We start from the raw sequence: 22,612 nt of genomic DNA, 5'->3' as shown, positions 1-22,612 counted from the left end.
GAAGTGGTCAAAGTTGTCATATTGACATTTAAGGTGTATTCACTGATTAACAACGTCAACACGAAGCCTCATTCTGATCTGCTACCATTTACCATATTAAAAGCATTTCGTGTTAATACAAACTCAACACTTCCTGGATTTTTCTCAAATTAAAAACCCTCCAAAGTCTCAGTAGACAGAAACCCTTCATTTCTTAAGGCTTTAATTGCGAAACGTATAAAAGGGATGTGTTGTGACTAAAATCCGATAATACCACATCAAATCATTAAAAGTGATCTCATAAGTAATCCTGAACAATCTTTAAGGATAGCACGATTCTCTTGTTGACGTAATTCAAATATCTCGGCCTTATCACTGACTTGTATGTAAGCTTGCCTCCGGAGCGGTTACATCACCTGAGAAACGAGCCACAACAAAACAGTGCGAACGCCCACGGGAGCACAGCCGGGACTTCAACAAGTAGCAACAAGAACTGAATATAACTAAAACCATAAACTGGTACAATCAGCCATATTTTCCGTCTGGACAGTATCTGGACAGTGAACTGATGCATTCACTCAATATTTACCCTTTAAAATCAAACCGAACTTTACTCGCAGTAAGCGCTTAGTGGTCATGTGAGCATGTCAAGTCATGAAGTCAGTTATGAATATGAATACAAAATCCTTTATTTGCATTTGGCATTACAAACCATTTTGGCATGTTTCAATGATTTCAGAACATACAGTATACTTCAGTGGAGTGCTTTAATTACACACCCTTCATGTACTGGCCACACAAATGATGAAAATCCCATTTAATTGGGGTGAAAGTGGAAAACATAACGAGGCACGGTTTGAGCTCTCTTATCTGTCGGTCATATGTCAGTTTGCTCGTGTTGGTTTACAAGAGAACAGTTCAGCAAAAGTCATTTTCTGGTACACTTATAATCACTTTACTTTAACATTCCACTTAATATGAGGGTAGAATAATTCTGGTGTAATAAAATGTTCCTCTACAGAGCAACATCCAACACCATACCCAACCACTGCATGGAAATACCTTCTGGAAATGCTAACTACTCCTGATGTTCACGAATTTAAAAAGCATTTCTAAAAGTTTTAATGGCACAGGGGCATGTTAGTGCAGCATTTGAGTAAATTCACAGCATGTAAACTTGCTATTTTTTTCTGATTCTTCCACTTCTGATCTGTTATCTCCTCCATTCAAGTCTACATACGGATTCAGTCTTTACACGTGTAGTTCGTGGGATCTACATTGATACACATTTGATCTCCCGGATTTCAATTAAAATGCCGTCATCAAGGCATCTATGGTAAAACGGTGACTGTTTAAAGAAAGCTTATGGTGACTGATGCTATGAAGTCACTTCCTGTATCCCGCTGACCTCCTGGTAAAAGTAGACCAGTGAGAGCTTTACGTACGACCTTTAAAACAGACTTCACTCGGGTGCGTGGTGTTAGGCTTCACCTATTTACAGCAACGAGCCATGAAATCATTACATACCGGCTGGTGCACTGTATACACAGCATCATGTGGGGGCACTTACGGCAAAGCACTGAAGACGGAGCAAACTACGAGGTGAACATGGAATGATACTGTGCGTCCGCGGAGGAGGGCGATTCGTCAAGAGGAACGAGGCTCACATCAGCCTGGTGATGGCGCCGGAGAGGAACTCCTCGTAGCTGAGGCGGACGTTGCCCGTCATGGTCGTGTCCCTCTCCCTGAACACCTGCGTCATGCTCTGCAGCTGCGTGCACACCTGGATGAAGCGGTCCAGCTGGACGCTCCGGTCGCCCGCCTCGCAGGCTGAAGTGCTGCACCAGCGTCTCAGAGAACTGGGGGCTGAGGTTGTAGCCCATCTGAGCGAGGGCTGAGGAGACGGGGGGAAGGGGGGGGAGAGATGTTTGGTCTTAATTATATCCCAAGAATGGTTTACGACGATCGCGTTTTATTTGCAAGACATACACACATCCGGTATCTTTGACCCCACATGAAAACACGGGTACCTTGGTGTAGCTCCGAGCCGCTGATGCATCCTGAGCGGTCTCTGTCATATTGCTGAAACAACGCTCTCCACCGCTGCATGTAGTCCCACAGCGCTGAGAAGCCAAACAGGTCGATTCGACCTGTCCGCGTCTTGTCGAACATGTCTGACGGGAAATACACAACACAGCGCACTCAGCCAAACTACACTCGAAAACAGTTTTCTTCTCACTGTTCCGCGCTCTTTCCAAATAAAACACAAATGTGGAGTGTGGTTTTTCGGCATGTTTCCACCGGGCCCCGTCGTCCATCGAGTAACATTGTGGATCTTCTCCTGGTATTGTCTTAAAGCAGGCGGCAGAAGTCACGCGGTTCTCTTTGTGGTAATAGAGGACATTAGTCACTGCTTGGCAAATGCAACAGGAATGTAGGGAGAGGACCGTAAGAGATTCCTGTTTACAAGTTTGGAAGACTCTGGGAGCGACTCAGCCTCTTTTCTTTCCTCTCACCATTCATTTTTTTTCCCCTCTAAAAAACATCCCCCTCCCTTTCGTTGTAGCCACTTAGGTTTGCCTAAAAGTATTTTACACTGTTACTCTGCTTCGAGAAACACCGTCAGAGCACTTTTAACCAATTCATCAACCGCCACACGCCCTGTTGAGCGTTTCGTTTAGCTGCAGCTGTGTGCCTTACTGATCATCATGAGGCAGGTCTCGTCATTAAAAGCGGTCCAGTTCGAGTTGACGAGCGCCTGCTTCAGCTCCTTCGGGTTGATGAATCCGCTGCGGTCGGTGTCAACAGTCTGGAACCACTGGAACGCCTCTGGGTTAACGCCGTGAGGGATGTTCGCTAAGAAAAAAGAAGAGGGATAATAAGATGATGGAGGAAGGAAAAGGCGGTCGGAGTGACTTTGAAGATGCCCATCACTGGAAAATTGTCTTCTCCACACGCTGTTTCCCACTTCTTTTTTTTTCAGTCTATCTGAGCCAACTACTCTCATTTATTCTCTTTATTAACCCCCCCCCCTCCCCCCTTATATTTCCTAGCAGTTATGATTTGACCAAAGCGCGCAGGCTTTGAGGAGTAACAAACATGTAAAAGGGGGAAAAAAAACGAAATAATAGAAGAGAGAGGGAGAGGCAGTGAAGATTCTTGGTAGCGGCTGTCGCGTTCCAGCGCACCATAATTATTTATTTAGTGAGAGATGAAGAAACATTTGGACTGACTGTCAGCTGAGATTGTGCTAACTCTGTCAGGAAGAAAATTGATCATGAAAATAATAGATCTATGCTCGCGTCAGTCTTTTGCCTTTCGTGTTAAGAAGGCACCGATTTGGAAAACAGTGCAGTAAACTGTATAATGTCTGAAACACAGAATATACTCGATGTGCAATTGATATACCAAATATTATTCATATAACTGATCACATTTTACGAGTTTGAGTGGGAAAAAATTCAATTGTGTGAGATTACACCGACAAAAACTATCAAATTGATTTGATTTATCTTCGTACAGTTACAAAACCAGTTGGTATTCTGCTAAAGAATTACCTCCAACCTTAAGTATACATGCTCAGTGTCTCACGAGCAGCAGCTGTGGGAAAAAAAAGAAGAGGTGAAGACAGGGTCAAAGGTCGAGGAAAAGTGATCTCAGTAAGGGGGAGATGGTGTCGGGGCAAAAGGCCGTTTCCTAAATACGTGGTGGAAAAGAACAGGAGGGTTAGAAAGTATGGTGTGAGAAGAAGGGAGGAGGAGAGGGAGGGCTGATTGTCAGGAAAATGAGTGGGGAGGGACAGGTGACACTTCAGGCCAGACCCTGATGGATTCTGTCCCTGTGGGGAGTGATGGTAACATTCGGACTTAGGCTACTGGAAACAGAGTAATCACACACACACACACACACACACACACACACACACACACACACACACACACACAACACGAAACGCACTCTTTGCCCATCTGTCTCTTACTCTGTTTAGCCCTCACTCAGTATTACCGGAGTCATCACTCCAGCCGTGTAATCCTGCTGAGGGGCACAAACTGAACCCTGTCTCTACATGACTGTCTGCGAACGCGAGTCATTTTCTATCCATCATCCAAGCAGAGAGCGAGGGAGGAAGAAAAACGAGAGGAGAAGCAGCGAAGAAGGAGAGCGAGAGCCCATCTGCAGTCTCCCCGTGTGCTGACTCCCACAGATGCTGACACAGCTCCATTCTCCGCCCGTCAATTACCTGCAGGAGCGTGGTGTCCATTAGGTCCTCCATAAGGTTGGCCCCCGTAACCTCCATAATGCCCACCAGGAGCACCACCTGATCCAGGCCCGTAATGCCCTCCGTGACTCGGGACTCCATAACTGCCGTAGGGACCTACTGCTGGACCTGCAGCACCTCCATAAGGAGCTGAGGGTTGAGGCCCGTAGGGACCCCTGCCTCCACCGTACGGAGAACCCGATGGCGGGTTGCCTCCTCCTGGATATCCCTACAAGAGACAAGACATGGACAGGGTTCACCGACACCGTGTGATGAATACAAACCATAAAAAAAGACACCATACATCAACAGCTACAAGTAGTACATTGTGAGTACCGCAGACACACAAGCCACTTCAAGTATAAAAGCACAAAGACCATTAACTCCAATTCTGTACTCGAGTTGAGTTTTGGCACTTTACACGAGTATTTACATTTCCTGCCGCTTTGTGCCATTTCAGAGGGAAACGCACTTCCTCGTTTACTGTACCTGACAGAAATTAGACTGCAGGTTAAGATTTTTTAAATACAGGACAGTGTTATAAAATACACAAAACATTATACATATGAAGCTGTCCAGGACACAATGTCGTATGACTTAAATAATTACTGAATTAATGGATTAGAAAAACAATTTTCAGCTTTTCTGTAGAATTTAGGGAAAAATAACACAGCATAGTGTGTAAATATCTTATTTGCATATATTTCGTATGTCAATATTTACACACCGACACCATTACATTTTTTTAATCATATATATAAATGTGTCAGGTGAATGCAAAATGTATGAGTGTTGGTCAGTGTTTTTCATACGGCTTTGTCTAAACTAATTAATAGCGTGAATAATCAGCTGATTGATGAACAATAATCATTATTATTCATTAATCAGGTCGACGTTAGAGCAGGCCTGCAAACTTAGCAAAATCAGCTCCATCCTATCCGGATAAAGACAGTTCAAAGCTTTTAGCTCTCGCTGCCATATCACGTCTGCACTTAATAACAGTCACTACAAGTCGGAGTGGATTATCTTTGCAGTCAGGCGCTGCTGCAAGTCTCTTGACTTGACAAGAATAAGTAAAAAATAATGCGATTAGCCTCCCGGATCCATCAGGAAAGAGCCTCCCTGCGTTGTAACGACGCTTTGCTAACCTTAGCGAACAAATGAATGGCTAAACGTTACATGACATTCACCATTAGTTACGTCATATCAAACCAATGAAACAGATCACGTGCGTACTCAACGATGTTAACATGTAATTCAAATGTACAGAAACATAAACCTTCCCCCCGCACCCCCCAAAAAAAAGCAGTTTTCGGTACCTGTCCGTAGTGGAAACTCATGTTTTGAAAGACTTTTACTTCCTACAAGCAAAAGCATCCGTAAAGGCGGACCCAGCGCTGTCCCGTTCAGTTTAGCTATTGGTGCGTTTCCCTGTCTGTCAAAACCGCACCCGTCTTCCCTGCTCCTGATTGGTTGACAGAGTGGAAACGAAATGACGGCGGAACAAGTGAGGAAGAACAATGCCTGTCACTCTCGTGGAGAATAAAGCAAATACTTCGTAAATGAATCATCCAGTGACAAACACAGGGACTCTTAGAGGCAGTTGTGGTAAGTAACAAGGTACGTTTACCACTGCAGCCTACTGTACTTAAGGAGCCTACAATTTTGATGTACTCTTACTTTGCTTGTGTTTTTCCATTTAGAGGGAAATATTATAACGTCTCGTCCACTTCAATTATTTGACAGCTTCAGTTACTAGTAAGATGAAGATTTGACATAATGGATGGTACAACAACTCATTGTTAAAAAGTATTTGAAATCTCTACCGATCAGTGATTCCCCCCTCCCCCTCCAAACTTCTTGCATGATTTCATTTATATAGGTACATGTTTAAATAATCAAGATTAGAGAAAAAGCCCGAAAGCTGAAAATAGATTTGTGTATCAGAACTTGTTTTTTTTCTTCCATCCTCTCCCGCTGATCACCTGACAACCCCTCAAATATATCTGCTGTCCCTGAATATAAAACTGTACATAAAGTAGTTCAAACCAGCTCCACCTGCAGCAGCTACAACAGTAACATGCTGCTGACACACTGATACTTCACTATTGATCATCTAATGATGTCATATGAATAATATATACCACTCAGACGGAAGAAAACAGAGCTTTTCCTTCTTTAATTTTAGTTTAGTGGGCTTTTCATTAAGGACTTTTACTTATTTACTTTACTTACTTTTACTTATAGTTTTTTTTTTCCCTCTATATTGGTACTTTCCACTGTATTGGTACTTTTACTAAAGAACAGGATCTTCTTCTGCCACTGCTTACAGGATTGGAATGTTTTTCAAAATGAACAAAAACACTCACACACACTTAAGTATTGAAACAATGAAATTATTTTATAGGTCACAACAATAAATACAAAATGTAAAACTAAAATATGTTATTTACAATCTTTACTCCTTTTAAAAAAAATATCCTTGTTTGTGGCAATTCTGACTTAATAGTGGGAGAACACTACATACCAATGAAAGTCTCTCATGAACATAAAGAGCATTTGTATCATTTGCCATGATATGTATCACATCCATCCATACATACATATCCAAGAACAAAACCCCTCCAGTGAGTCCTGCTATGACTAAAAGAAGTGCTCTACTTTATCTTGTTTTATTCATTAGGGGGCAGTGTGTATGTTCAGGAACAAGGGTTCACTCTCTACATCACTTGTTTTTTTTTATACTACTTTTATAGTTTTAATTTACAAAGTACCTTTTCTAACAGCACAAATTTATGCTATTTTTGAGATTATGAGATTACTGACCACCGGTACATACAAAAAACTCCACATCATTCAAAAAAATACTCAAAACCCTCTAACTTCCTTTGTAATTCTCCATTTTCAGGAGATAATTTGCATTTACAAGGTGTGCGTTCCTGCAGAATGTCATTTAACCTGATAATATTTATAAATCTCTGTCTCGTAAATCCCTGAAGCGACGGGCATCTCTTTGGTGTTGAGCAGCAATTCTCCATGCAGTCTGACACATGCATACGCGTACAGTGGCACCGTCAGTTCTTTGCTTGGTTCTGCTATTCTGTACATTATTTTTTCTTAGATGGCGCCCGCTCAGTCTTGATGTTACTGAGGTTCTGGGTGGATACTGTGGGTTCCACTCTGATTGACGATTTGGACATGAACTCTGACCTGGGCGCTACCAGCAGCGTCATCTCATGGTTCTCTGCGAACACCTGCCTCTTTCCCTCCGTCTTACGCATGATGAGCTTCTGGATGCGTTTGCAGATGAGGTAAACCATCTCACAGATGCACATGAAGATGCAGACGGCAGACGAAACCACCATAAAGATGGTGAAGATCTTTTTCTCTGTGGGACGGGATATGTAGCAGTCCACCGTGTTGGGACACGGCTCCAGGGAGCACTTGGACAAGCGGGGCATGTCGTATCCTTCATAGATGTGGTACAGGAGGTAGAGGAAGCCAGCATCAAAGCTTGCCTTGAAAATCAAGCTCACCTATGGAAATATAAATAAGGGTTACATTTCTTAGTCCCTACTGCTCTGTTTGATAATTTGAGGAAAGATGAATTTTAGAAGTCAGATTATTGACTTAATGTGGGCTCTTTAATAAAAAAACATTGAATCATTGCAAGGTCATAACTCAATCCGCTTTAGTCCAATCTGGAGGGATGGTGAAACTCATTCCACACTAAATATGTTTAAATTTCTAACCATATCCAACTTCAGTTTGGTCATGACCACAGCACTGCTGGATTTTAGCTGCGCACGGTCCTGCGAGGTGCCTACAGTTCTCAGCAGGCAGGCACAACTCGGCATGACACGTCAACTTTGCTCGTGTTTTAAATGCATCAGCTTCATGAATTTGATACTGAACACAAAAGTTTAGTATCCAACAGGCAAAGCAAGTTCAGTCTTTTGTCCTCTTTTATTTAATAGAGGCGGCAGTAATGCCTGAGAAAAATGCGTCAGAATTGCTGTCATTTAGAAATGAGATTGTACAGTGCATCCGGAAAGTATTCACTTTTTCCACATTTTGTTATATTACAGCCTTATTCCAAAATGGATTAAATTCATTTTTTCCCTCAAAATTCTACACACAATACCCCATAATGACAAATTGAAATATATTTTTTTGAAAATTTTGCAAATCTATTAAAAATCAAAAATGAAAAAAATCACATGTACATAAGTATTCACAACCTTTGCCATTACACTCAAAATTGAGCTCAGGTGCATCCTGTTTCCACTGATCATCCTTGAGATGTTTCTACAACTTGATTGGAGTCCATCTGTGGTAAATTCAGTTGATTGGACATGATTTGGAAAGACACACACCGTCTATATAAGGTCCCACAGTTGACAGTGCATGTCAGAGCACAAACCAAGCCATGAAGTCCAAAGAATTGTCTGTAGACCTCCGAGACAGGATTGTATCGAGGCACAGATCTGGGGAAGGGTACAGAAAAATGTCTGCAGCATTGAAGGTCCCAATGAGCACAGTGGCCTCCATCATCTGTAAATGGAAGAAGTTTGGAACCACCAGGACTCTTCCTAGAGTTGACCGCCCGGCCAAACTGAGCGATCGGGGGAGAAGGGCCTTAGTCAGGGAGGTGACCAAGAACCCGATGGTCACTCTGACAGAGCTCCAACGTTGCTCTGTGAAGAGAGGAGAACCTTCCAGAAGGACAACCATCTCTGCAGCACTCCACCAAGCAGGCCTGTATGGTCGAGTGACCAGACGGAAGCCACTCCTCAGTAAAAGGCACATGACAGCCCACCTGGAGTTTGACAAAAGGCACCTGAAGGACTGTCAGACCATGAGAAACTAAATTCTCTGGTCTGATGAAACAAAGATTGAACTCTTTGGCCTGAATGCCAAGCGTCATGTTTGGAGGAAACCAGGCACCGCTCATCACCTGGCCAATACCATCTCTACGGTGAAGCATGGTGGTGGCAGCATCATGCTGTGGGGATGGTTTTCAGCAGCAGGAACTGGGAGACTAGTCAGAATGGAGGGAAAGATGAATGCAGCAATGTACAGAGACATCCTTGATGAAAACCTTCTCCAGAGCGCTCTGGACCTCAGACTGGGGCAGAGGTTCATCTTCCAACAGGACAACGACCCGAAGCACACAGCCAAGATAACAAAGGAATGGCTTCGGGACAACTCTGTGAATGTCTTTGAGAGGCCCAGCCAGAGCCCAGACTTGAACCCGATTGAACATCTCTGGAGAGATCTGAAAATGGCTGTGCACCGACGCTCCCCATCCAACCTGATGGAGCTTGAGAGGTCCTGCAAAGAAGAATGGGAGAAACTGCCCAAAAATAGGTGCCAGGCTTGTCGCATCATACTCAAAAAGATTTGAGGCTGTAATTTCTGCCAAAGGTGCTTCAACAAAGTATTGAGCAAAGGCTGTGAATACTTATGTACGTGTTATATTTTCGTTCTTTATTTTTAATAGATTTGCAAAAATTTTAAACAAACTATTTTCACTTTGTCATTATGGGATATTGCGTGTAGAATATTGAGGAAAAAAATGAATTTAATCCATTTTGGAATAAGGCTGTAACATAACAAAATGTGTAAAAAGTGAAGCGCTGTGAATACTTTCCAGATGCACTGTATAAGGGCTTTAATCGAGATTGCGATTTCAATGCAATTAATTGTGCGGCCCTAGCATAGAGCAAGGCCAGAAATAAACTTTCCCTTAGTTCTTACCAGGTATGTCCACCACAGCCCCCCACGTTTCTTCCCGGGGTTGGCATACAGATGTGCACCCTTGTGGGAGGTAGTGTACTTCATGTCCTTGTTCTCCCTATACTTGACGTGCCCGACGACCATTAGAGAAGGACAGGTGACGAAGATGAGCTGCATGGCCCACAGGCGGATGTGTGAGATGGGGAAGATGTGGTCGTAGCACACGTTGGTGCAGCCCGGCTGAGCGGTGTTACAGATAAAGTCTTTGCTATCGTCACCCCACACGCGCTGAGCGGCCACCACAAACACCATCACCCGGAAGACGAAGACCATCGAGAGCCAGACCCGACCAAACACGGTGGAGTACTTGTTGACCCCACTGAGGAGCGCCTCCAGAGCAGACCAGTTCATGACTGCTGCTTTAGAGGTGGAGGAGGGGATCGAGGAGGCTGAGGGGGATGAAAGAGCTCCTTAAGAGACCAGGTAGGATGAATCCACTGGAAGATCTGGGCCTGAGCAAGGGGAAAAAAACAGAGTAGATCAGAAAAAGGAAAGCAGTTCACGTATTTGAAAGTTGTAATCTCTTTCCAATTAATAAATTAAGTGCCCATATTTCCATATTCACTTTCATATTATAAAGAAACACAGTTTAAAGATGGTTGAAATGCTTAGCAGAGACAGATTTTTAAAAAGAGTCGCTAAAACAGTTGCAGCAAAGAGACTGAAGTATTGACTTTTATTCCCCCAAATCCTATATCATAAATTGCAATAATCAAAGTAAATTGCCAACCTGATATTATGCTAGAGCATGTAATACACTTGTCAGTCCACTAGATGATACCTTGTCAGTCTCTCATTTTGCCTGACCTAAGTGTGATAAGTAAGATGCCTTAGGTTTCGGCACCAAAACTACTTGGTTAGGGTTCGGAAAAGATCATGATAATCCAGCTCTCCACATTCAAGAAATCCACATTGAGTTTTGCTTTCTCGTGGACTCAAACACCAGTAATTGTTCTGTTTATGGTCAATCCAACCACTCCTGACCTCCTTGCTATATCACTGTACATGACCTCCAACCCTGGTCATACATTTCTGTACTTTTCACACCTATGACTTCTTAGACAACTGCAATATGAGGAGTCACAAAGACATGCTGCCCTTTAGTGGATTGGTGGGTTTATTACACGATTTGCCTTTATACTGGGATGTTATTTGATTTATCCAAATCAGTTTTGTGTTCTGGGTAACTGTTGATACTTAGGTACATAAAATGAAGTGAAAACATTTAATTTAATGCGGTATTGTTAAATTCTACATTTAAAGTTCAATGGATTTCGGTATTTTATGCATTTAGATCAGTAACACTGTCAGTAATACGAAAAACACTTTTCTATTGTGTTATTCCCAACCCTGAAAAGCTGGATAAACAATCACAAGCAAAAAAAAGAAAAAAGATCAGCTGTGTGGAATCAAAATGAACAAGCATCATTTTCATAAATATATCCCCTGTCATAAGCCTGTCTGCTGTTACACAGAGCTACTTTTACAATGCTGACTCATTATATACCAATGAGTGAGTCATCATCAGAGCCTCCCAATGCTGAAAAGACAAAACCAATACCCGCGACTCTATTAGTCAGCTATTTGAACAGTGGCGGAACAGCCAGCCACAGTCATCTTTGTAATCCCAAATGCCTATTGCAGTCTTGGTTCTTCAAAGGACTGTTAAGGGAGAGCATTTCATTTGTGGAGGCTGAGCATGACAGTACCACGGGACAAGAGAACGGGAATTTGTAGTTCAAATAAGGACCATGGTTATTTAATGGTCTGATTGCATGGAGAGTCTAAAGATGTAGCTGTTATGGATCACCCACACAGTTTTGAACATTTTAAAGCTTTGAAATCCATTTTTGATTTTGTTATGTAAAGGCAGACATAAGGAGGGTCTGCTATGCTACATGAGGGTTAGGATTTTGTAAGGATTTCTTTTCAACCGGAGAAAAAGAAAACCTTCTCTTTTACATTTACATCTCATTTCTGATGAATGCTCACAGCCTGACAGGGAGCAAGTTGGATAACAGCCTCGCTGTCCACTGTTCCATTTCAATTCTGTCTCGTCTAATCCGGAGTATTTGAATTCAGAAACACTTTCCTTCAGAATTTTAGCATCACTGTAAACGTATTGAGCTGTCAAATCAGTTGCTATTTTCTTTCTCATCCAGCAATCCTGACTATAAAATTACACGGCATAAAAAGACTTCACTCGATGAAGACTTTCAGATTCCCAACACAGACTATTGAAAGCCAGACACGGTCAATCACTGCTGATGTTACTTATACTTTACCTCTCCTTCTAAATGGATAACACTACCATTGTCAAATAGTCTTCCAGTTTCAGAACATCTGAGTTCCAGATGTTCTGAAGTTTTACTTATCAAACAAACTGTGAGGATGATTGTTATTGTGAATCTTCAGGCATGCCATTTTTTGTTTTACTGAAGTTTGGTGAGTTCACAAACACACTTGCCCTGACACAAATCTAAAGTATATTTCATTTCTTTTTAAAAACATGTACAGAACATGTGATGGCTTTCCTACTTCCCAACCTGAAGCACCAGGAGCCAGGAGCCAGGGTTAGGAAAAGATCATGGTTTGGGTTAACATAAGTCATTTTATGCAAGTAATAGATGTACCGCCACCTTAGTTACGTAACTTACTAATGTTACTTAAAAGAAATCCATGTTTTACTTTCTCACTGACTCGATCACCAGTCATGTGGGTGGAAGTCCTGTGTTTCTATCAACTTGCCACCCCCAACTTTGTCCTTGCCAGAGCTTTAGCTGTGTATTCCAATACCCATACTACCATACTGTTTAGTATGCCCGAAAAAGATTTAATACAAAGTATGTGAAATGCATTGTGCCATAAATACCAGGATGTCCTACTGCATCTTGTTGTGTTTTGCAGTATGGAGGCCAGAATGCTTCTCCAGCTGTTCTGACCCACAATCCTCTGCCAAGTGGAAGATAGGTCACATTGAGCCGAGGGAGTTGGTATAGCAAATGCTCCACCCGATTACAATATGCTGAAAAAGAAAAACTGAAGCAGCAGCAGCAGCAGCAGCATTTAAAGGATGTATACTAGTTCTAACTCGCATCCTTTGTCTATTTACTTCAAATGTCCAGAGGGGGACAGGGGGTGATATGACCAAAGGGGTCAAAGCTCAAGGGGCACTTTTATGACAAGTAGTATGTCCCAATTGTATGCATACTAAATGCAATAGTACATACTTTGTTAGGGTAGCTGCTGTACGTACAAAAAGTAAAAGAAAAAGTATGCTATTTGGAACATAGCTTAGCCGTCTTTGTATTTTGTCCCTTGACCTCAGTAACATGACTTCCTGATAATGGTCATACAACAAACATGACACGAACACAGTACCCTGTAGTGGACTGACAGGTGTATATTTATATGTATTTTGCATTATTACACACTACAGTGTGATGCTTGTCTGTAATTTCATTCAAAATGCACGCTCAAACACGTACACAAACTTTGAGGTCACATTCAGCCCAGATAGGGGGGAAAACCTCAGAGACAACAGTATATCTTGTCTGAAGGAGATGGCGAAGCACGACCACAATTTGTTTTCCCATTTGCTCCAGATTGCAATGTTGCCTCTCCTCCCGTCACCAGCCGGCCTCGTCTATCTTTTTGCTGTCAGTTTGTCTTTCTCTCTGTTGTGACAGAGCAGACATATCAGGCTTTCTCAGGTGTCTATAATGCATTTGATACCAATATTCTGACTCACTGTGATGCAAATATGGCTCCAGTGTACGCTCCTCGCTCTATTAAGAGTTGTACAGAGAGTGGGATAAATCAACAACCATAAACATTTTTATGCTGTGTGAGGCATTAGGCCAACATACCAACATAATTTGGCGTTAGAAAAAGTCCCTTTGTACATAATCACCTCGTTTGATACAGTGATACATCCTCGACTGTGACTTGCTCTACAGGTTGCGCTTGTTGCAAATACTTTTTTTCCTGCTGGAAAAAAAGGTGGGGCTGAAGTTCTCTTATGTGGCTTTTCTTTTCTTTTCTTTCTTCTTCCCAGCTCTGCTTTTCTTAGTTTTTCTGTCATTCGCACACCGTTTTACCTTCAACCCTAACTTTTCTTCCATTTCTCAAGGTAACATGAATCAGCCTGGAGGAGTAAAGCACAAGCAATCTGTGTATAGTTTTGTTCACAGCGCTTCCAGTTATCTGTCTTCACAAATCTTCTGTAATATGTGACATTATCCACCCTGGTTGTATGATAGAAAAGGAACAGAATGAACAATATTTTTGCCCTCTTATCGCCCCTTTTTCTAAAACTACCTTCATTCCCTCTTATATTCTTTCTTATGTTCATCTGAAGTGAAAGTGAAATTTTGAAATTCATCTACATTTTGTCACATTTTTTTACAAATCCATTCTGGACAATATAAATATAGACAAATATAAAGCACCTTACCTTAGACCCTTTCCTGAATGGGAAGTGAGTGTCGTGTGTCAGCTGCTCTTGCGTCAATGCTAACTGGCTTGGTCTCACCTGGATGTTTTGGCTCTGAGGTGTGTACTTGCTTGAAGAGTGGAAGAACGGGAAAATGGGTGGAGTATCGCTAACAGACAGTTGCATGCTCTCGCCTATCGACAATTCCAATCTGTGATTGTTGGGCATGAAAGGCCTTGCCTCACGGTGTTTTTAAGGAAGTTAAAGAGAGAGAACGTCAGAAATGAAAGAATGCGACAAACAGTTGGACATGGGAACGGGAAGTGATGATAGAATGATTTGATGATAGTTAAACTAAAGACATTCAGAAGGAAAGGAAAGCAATAGGCAGGTGGATAACCACACATATGTATAGTTTTGTGTATGAAACTGATGCAAATCAGCACATTTGGATGCAAAATCTAATTTGTGCACCACTGTGAGCACTGAGTCTGCGCAGATTTCAGATATTTAATCTTTAGATCTCACTTAGTGTCTACTTCATCAAGTGCTGCCCTACCACTTTGCACTGCGCTGGTTGTAGATGCACCAAAAGAAAAAGTGTGGATTTCAGGCTTTCCAACTCAAAATGAAAGTGAGACAAATATCTAAACATTAGTTTGAAATAGAAAGTGAAAGAAAACATTGGGGAAATTACAGTTAACGAAAGTATTCCACTTATAGGCCTATTCATGTAAATGCACACCAATAAAAAAAAAAAAATCCCCTATGACATCATACTCAAATACCATAAAGAATCACGTTTCTTTCTTCTCAGTACGCACCGCATAATCAAAATGAGCACCTTGAATTGCAGCTAATTCCTACATCAAATCATATAATAAATGGGTCTTCATGTCAAACAATCCCACACATTTGTATCAATAATTGCTTTCTATTGTTTGTTATCTCTTCTTTAGTTTCCAAGTGATGTGCTGACACTGTGCATGCCATGGCTGCAACAAATAAGTGGAAGTAATTAAGCTCATAAAGTTAAAGATGCCCTCAAATAAGCTGAAAACTTTTTACAGTGCAGTGTTGTTACTATGTGAGCAAGAGAGTGAGAGACAAAGGAAAATCATTACCGCAGGGTAATTACTAAGTTCAATTAGGGTGTGGCAGAGTAATGTAATAATACCAGTCAGTCCTTTTATAAAAATGTGAGAATTTGCTTTGCTCAAAATAGCCTGCAGAAGGCTGAATTCTGCAATGAATATTATCTCGCAGTGAGAGGACGCACACAGCAGGAAGATCAGACGGAGAGAAAGATGAATGCTTTTCAACAAAGAATATGTTATGCCGTCTGACGGCCTCTAGAGAATGCTGATGCTCCACCGTTTTATTACACTTTTTTTTCCCTGTTAAGCAGAGGGGCGAGGAGTGCGAAATAGAGAGGGACGCGAGAGATGTTAAGCAGACAGAGAATTTCATCTCCGCTATTAAAACTATAAGCAGCCACATGATCTGTGAGCGAGAAAGAGGCAGCAGGGATCTAAGAAAAGCCACAGAGCCGGTGCTGTCTAAAAACTAGCCATCCTGTGAGTTAATTGTGCTGACCTATAGATTTAATATTCAAAACACAAGCCGCTTTTTTACTGAAACTGCACTGAGCTCTATGATCACTTTTTCATTAACGTTTTTGCCACTTAGCCGCCAACACAGAGTATGCATGCGGATGCTCAGCCAATCAGAGTGAGCCTATTTAACTCACATGGCTCTGCACTAAATGAGGTGGGAGCGATGTTCTCGTCCACTTTAAGTAGCCTTGAATGAACATTAATGTGAACACGTCTGACAGGTGAACGTGTGAGTTCTGGCTGATTCATGGCTGCTCGCAGCGATGCCACAGCACCCCGAGGTCATTTTTACGCCTGGTTTGTTTGGTTGGTTGAGTGGGATTGTTCCACATCCCTCTGACCCCGCTGGTCTGCTATCGCTATCATGTGTTGGTATGTTTGTGTGAATTTTTCATCATCATATTGCAGGTTGGTTACCACCATTGCCAGGAAATGAGGTTTGTTGCCTGTAACAAAAAAAACTCCACGAAACAAAATGTATCTTCACATCATATTGGATTGAATGTTAGTAAGTCCTCATTTGTCTCTTGTGCATTTTTTTCTTGTCTCATTTTTTGCGAGTAACGCAGGGATGCTACTAATGATGACTAGTGCACGTGCACTTTCTACCAGCCGGTGTAGAGATTGCACACAAACCTTATTAAAATACAATAGCAACAGCTCCCTCACCAACTTGCTCAGGTTAATCTGAAGACTTGGGTGTCTTCGTGCGCACCGACCTGGTGCACTGTCAGTTTACAAAATCTGTCACAGCTTTTGGTCTTTCTGCCTCTCGGTTATTCGATTTGCATGTTATGACACTTACCCCACCTACCGGAGGTCCCCCGGTCTCATTCCCTCTCCTTGGCCAGTCTCCTATCTGCCACGCCCACCTCACCTGCTCCCAGTTCCTCAATCTGTCCTACATACAACCACTCTGCAATCAACCCACACAGTATATTTTAACCCTGTCTGCTATAACTAGCTGCTGAATAATAAGTCTTTGGTGCATGGAGCTTAACCTTAGTTTCCTGGAGGTCTGTTTTTGTTTGCATTTTGTCAGCTTGTACTCCTACCTACATGTTCACCTGCGTAGACTGTGTATTTTCCTACAAATCCATCCATCCATTATCTATCTATCTAATTACATATCAAGGTGGTGCTTGAACACCACGAGAAAACCCACGGGCACCCACATGCAAACTCCACACAGAAAGTCCCCAGCCGACCATCACGTTCAAACAAAGAACCCTTCTTGCTGTGAGGCGACGGTGTCCCATCCTACAAATCATTGTAAATGAAGTTCTTCTATCCTGGAGTGTGTTGTGCGTTTGGATCCTTTCCCTCGCTGAACTCCATGTCAATTTTTGGGGAAACTGCTTTCAGATTTGGATTAAAATAACCCAAAGCTGTGATCCACAAAAATTAACCTTATATAAAAGACCCAACATGTCCCAAAACAGATGAATAAACAGGATAAACAAATAAGGTAGCAACAATAATCACGGCTGATCAAACCTTCCGAAACTGTACAAAAATGTTCCGTCACCCCTGATGGATCACAGGTATGCGATGTATCATGGTAAATACTGTCTTCAAATTTAACTCGTGAGCTCGTGGTTATGACATTGGAAGCTGTGTGCACGGTATGCTTTGTGTTCAAGTGGCGACATCGTGAGAGTGGTGCTGCTGGGCAACATGGTTGCCACAGAGGCAAACAATTTAGCAAGCTAGCAGGCAGGTTGCATAATACATAGACAGAGAGAGACGAGGCCGTTGGAAACATTACCACTTTCCTCAGACGTATTATTAAACAACGAAGAAAAGCTCTTTACTGCTAAAATACAATATAATAACTTGCCATTCAACATCAAATCAACTTCCATGGCTTCCTCCATTTCTTTAAACAGCTGCAAACATGTCACATCTTGTGAACTGTTAGCTTTCAGAAAAATCGGAGGGCATTGATTAACACAAGAGGGGGAAAACATGACCACTTTTGGAGGCAGCAAAAGTCGCAGAGCCTCCTTAAACTCAGACTCAACAGGCGCTCCATTTTTATTGTATGCGTCTCCATGAATGTGGCCATGCATTCCATGTACCGCATGCCAGTGTACAGTGTGAGGGAGACATGAGCAATGCAATAACTCCTTATGTGGAGGAAGGTAGAGGATGTCTGGCTGATTCATTCTTCAAATGAACTCTAACAAAATCAGCTCACACTGTCAACACTTTCACTTTATTGAATATCTGTTTCTGCTTTGTGGGTAATGGCTTTCTTGGACCCATTGCCCACTATCTAACAAACTTGTCTGAATAAACATGTGCAAAGAAGCATTTTCATTCAGAAATTCTAAAAGTTTTGAAGCAGGATTGCAGATTTTGCCTGGAAGGGATGTGATTCAGATCTTTTTTTATTAGAATATATCTGGAGGAGATTGAGGAGACACAAGCTGCTCACTCCTGTGAGTCAGCAGGGCAGTGACAACAATTTCAGAGAGGCCTGTCTAAAAATGTAGGTTCACAAGTGTTCTGAGGGCCTGAGGAAGGGAAAAGCAACTCCCACTGAGGGGTAGAGGAATATATCACTGGATGTTTTCTTCCTAAACACCCAGTAGAACACACTTTTAGGTGAGCGTGGCTAAAAAGAAACCTTTTCCCCCCCAACACCTCATGAAAGTGCAGACGTTGTAGAAATGGGAGAACTCAGCCAAATGAGCAAATCACTGGATCGACACCTCTTTCCCCACACTGCTTGTGGAACGCACCGTTTAGCCGTGTATCTTGAAATGGTGGATAACACCCCTGCAGCTCGGACAATCTGCACAATGTCTGCTGGCAACCCCAGATGCAGAGAGGAGTCCTTGTTGCTCCTGTCTTTTTATAGGACTGAGCTCCAAAAGATTAAGTCAGCTCAGAATGATTGGCGAAGCATGTGTGTGCATATTCTCATAATGGTGAAGCCACCAAATGAGTGGCAAAGCCCAATTAGAAATGTGTGAAATAAAACAAGTTAATTATCTGCACGGGGAATTGGAGAAAACAAGAGCTTTACATTTGGTAACTGAAGCATGTTGACATTTTTTGAGACATGCAATAATCAAAACCGCTCAGACTGCTGGCTTCTGTCTCAAAACAAAGCATAAAGATTGAAGTGAAGGCAAAGGTTGAAAAAGGGTTTGCGGAAAATATGGTATTATTTGAGATGGACTGTAAACAAAGATGAATTGAAGCTGGAAATTTTTTAACACTGGTTTTACCTTTTATGTATTTACACAAAATTATCACTATTTGATGTACTGATGTCAACAGATGCTGCACATAGCTTTTAGCCTAGTCAGGTCTGAACTATAGTTTAGTTCAACCATCCAAACAATGCTGGATCTGCCACCAGATATCCTGTCTAGTCAAATGCCTTGTCTCTCTGATCATCGTCAACAAACCACCCTCCCACAATGCACCCCTCTACTTTCTCCTGTTTCCATTCTGCTCCCCCACCACCCACCCTTTTCCCAGAGACTTGTCCCATTACTGTCACAGTCATTGCTTCAGCTTGGGTCATTCCCCAATGTGTCATAGCCGCTGACACCATGCTGGCCCCCCTTCGCTGTGTGTTGTGACAGCACCATGTCTCCACCGCCATTGTGGATGATGTCAGGATGCCCGCTGAAGGAGGTCACCATCTTCTTTCTGTTTCATTCTGTCTTTCTCTGTCCATTAGATTGACTCCATAGGATGCTGGTCTGTGGAGAGAAAAAAAAAAGTTTGTCAAAATGTCAAAGATTGGAAGGGACAGTTTGGAAAAACACAACACCACCAGTAAGCTGAATTATTCATGTTTCACTGATTACAGGCAATCAACATTAATTTCACTTAAAGTGTGCAAAATTAAATAGACAAAATAAGTGACAAACTTTGGCAAAACCTCCAAGTCTGCGAGCCGTGTGTTTAAGCCGTGAGATATCAGTATTTGAACTGAACACTTCCTGGTAAATCTGTATTATGGTGTATGTTGACAACTGACAGATTGGTAAACCCTGTTGTTGAACAGTGATTGTTCAGTCATAGCTGAGCAAACACAAGTAAGCACCACAGACAATGCTGGTCCTTATCAGCATGTGAAGATGTTGACTTTTTGTCTGGGACATGTAGCTTGCCTCAGTCCTTAAGCAACACAACATGAATGTCTCCAGGAAGTCCTCAGACCCATATGACCATGTAGGTCGTTTGTTCCTCCCCTCAAATATGACCCAGAGGAGTGTTTCCTTAATTAACATCCCCGATAAGTTTTAGCCACAAAAAACCACTTGATTTAGGAAAGAAAATGGTTTGGGTCAAAATGATGACTTGAACCCAGGCAGCAACTAACAGTGACATCACCCATTGGTTTGCGAAAGACCGAAATGACTCCTTGAGTTTAAATATTTGCCGTCCCCATCTTGCTAGTTGGGAGTGGTTTGGAGATGGTAGTGAGCATATTTGGGAGAGCTGGGGGGAAGCGAGTGGTGGATCTGACTTCATTGATTGGAAACTGAGTGATACTATGTCCTGGCCAACAACAACGTAACCTGACTGCACTACAGGCATGTCAATCAAACAGACATTCCCCTAAAAACTGGAAAGTGAGCAACGATCTCCTGCACCCAAAAGTATCCATCGTCACGGCAACAGCAAACACGGTATGGGAAACCTATCCCAAGTTGTGGTTTGAAATGGCAAGCAAATACTGGTGTCATGCACACAGCATTATGCAGCCATTGACCTAATGGCAACAGTAAACATGTTTTTTTTAAACTGCCCTGACGGGATTGGAAACGGGGAATTGAACACCAGTATCCTGATCCCAAGTCCACTGTTGTATCAAACCATCCACCAAACCATCACATTATACAGATGTCACTTGACTTTAAAACGTAGCCGTGAGTCGTAATAATCGGGTTGCACAAAAGACCTATAGGCAAATTATCTTTTAGAAGAGGACAGTCTCTGTATATAGCCATCAAGTGCATGTGAAAGACGCTTTTACAGACTTCTCATTTTACAATGACTGCTCGAAATATTAAAAAGTAATCTATGAAAGGGGTTTCCAACCAACTTACAGTTTTAGTTTTAACACTGACATTATTGTTTAAACTAGCCAGTGGTAGTTGTTATGTTCAAGTGACACAATCCTTCACTTCTGGTTGAAATCTAGGACCCACTACTTCATAAATTACTATGAATTTCAGGTTGTAATTCTCCCAGTTATTATGAACTGGTGTAATCCATCATGGCCTCTGTTCCAAACTCTTAAATTCAGTACATTACATGTGTTGGGTTTACAAAATAAAATTATGTGGTGCTCTGTGGTACCATTTATTGTCTTTTCTGCATCTTTGAGTAGGTCAGGATTTGCTATTCCAGAGAGCAACCACTCCTTTTTGTATGTGGGTCTGGCAATGATTGTGGTGTTTGAGGGAGCAGTGAGCTGCATGTAAAACTACACTACATTGTTTTGTTGTCTGTTATTCTAGTGGGAAAATTTGGCTTTTTGTGATTAAGCCATGGTAGTCTATGATGTGTTTTATCTATTAATAAGTGGAGGACAATTAATTGGATGTTCACAATACAACTGTAACCTTGTCTCAGGTGACCGAGGTTTTTGAAATCTAAAAATGTTTTTATTTCTATTTTGGGTCTATGAAAACTGAAATACAGCTTTTGATATGCATGTCTGTCCTGTAACCTCTCATATTATGAATAATGCATAATGGTATTCAGAAATTATCTTCAATTATCTTGGAGGCAGAGTGATGCCCTGAGTTTGTCCCTGCATAACAATGCAGTTTAGGATGATGCCAAGAGATGGGATTGCATGCACAACAAGTGGTATTGTGGGGAGATTTTCTGCAGATTTGCTACCCCTCTTTTGGGGATTTTTTGTCTTTCAGTCTGTGGTCCACTTCACTGCAAGAAGACATATTCATCACCATTCCACAAACACCCAGTTAATCCCATCCCACACCTTGTTACAGGACAGCTGCTGCCCTGCATGACAATGCATTTAATTATTGTCATGTCTAAAGTGCAAGTGTATTGTTAATAAATTTAAAGGATAATTTCCCTTTTTTACAACTTGTGTCTTGTTTACAATTTCAGTTTAGTGTGTTCTCATTTTAACAATTGGCTTATCAGCACTAAACACAAAGTACAGCTGAGGGTGATGGAAATGAGTTTTGGAAGTGGTTCATGGTCAAGTCCATCCTAAAGAGAACAATGTTTCATTCAGTATACTGTAGCTGTCGAGATTAACCCAAATCTTCAACTTTCTTGTGGTTCTCGGGGGGAGGGGGAGTCTTGAGGTCACCAAAGTCACATCATCTGGTCACCATGTATATCTCTACCTAATACAATGCCAAAAACCTTAGAAGAATACTTTATGGTAACAGATACTTGTTGAGATATTTCAAGCTGGATCACTGTGGTGGAGCAGCCAACCTTCTATCCCTTGTACAGGCGAAAAGAAACTAGAGGAGGCAGAACAACTGCAGTCAGAGGTTCATACTG

General features: G+C 42.0%; 2 protein-coding genes across 3 annotated transcripts; both read right to left on the bottom strand.

The window, feature by feature from the left end:
* Positions 1-650: 650 nt before the first annotated feature.
* Positions 651-5,642, bottom strand: pef1 (penta-EF-hand domain containing 1). The gene is given in 6 exon segments (XM_069176539.1): positions 651-1,798; positions 1,800-1,873; positions 2,010-2,153; positions 2,680-2,835; positions 4,220-4,466; positions 5,557-5,642. Coding segments are annotated over 6 exon segments (798 nt in total). The 5' UTR covers positions 5,578-5,642; the 3' UTR covers positions 651-1,642.
* Positions 5,643-6,623: 981 nt separating this feature from the next.
* On the bottom strand, positions 6,624-14,574 carry gjb9b (gap junction protein beta 9b). Of its 2 annotated transcripts, none has more exons than XM_069176821.1 (3): positions 14,493-14,574; positions 9,998-10,488; positions 6,624-7,773 (listed from the first exon to the last, which is right to left on the bottom strand). In XM_069176821.1, the coding sequence occupies exons 2-3, from the start codon at positions 10,385-10,387 to the stop codon at positions 7,345-7,347; spliced, it is 819 nt and encodes a 272-aa protein (XP_069032922.1). In that variant the 5' UTR covers positions 10,388-10,488; positions 14,493-14,574; the 3' UTR covers positions 6,624-7,344. The 2 variants fall into 2 exon arrangements, with proteins under 2 accessions (XP_069032922.1, XP_069032923.1); XM_069176822.1 differs by lacking the exon at positions 14,493-14,574 and adding an exon at positions 12,909-12,986.
* Positions 14,575-22,612: the final 8,038 nt, after the last annotated feature.

This window comes from Embiotoca jacksoni, unplaced genomic scaffold (genome assembly GCF_022577435.1).
Source record: "Embiotoca jacksoni isolate LCO1_2020_lvr unplaced genomic scaffold, fEmbJac1.0.p SCAF_7, whole genome shotgun sequence".
NCBI lineage: Eukaryota > Metazoa > Chordata > Actinopteri > Embiotocidae > Embiotoca > Embiotoca jacksoni.
The sequence above is the reverse complement of the archived record's forward strand: the minus strand, read 5'-3'. Positions and strand labels throughout refer to the sequence as shown.

Bases quoted from the DNA above. Each gene is read 5' to 3' on its own strand.
- gjb9b (XM_069176821.1), bottom strand. From the start codon at position 10,387: ATGAACTGGTCTGCTCTGGAGGCGCTCCTCAGTGGGGTCAACAAGTAC. The intron at 7,774-9,997 runs GTAAGAACTAAG...ATATTTCCATAG, and splicing joins GGCTGTGGTGGACATACCTG to GTGAGCTTGATTTTCAAGGC.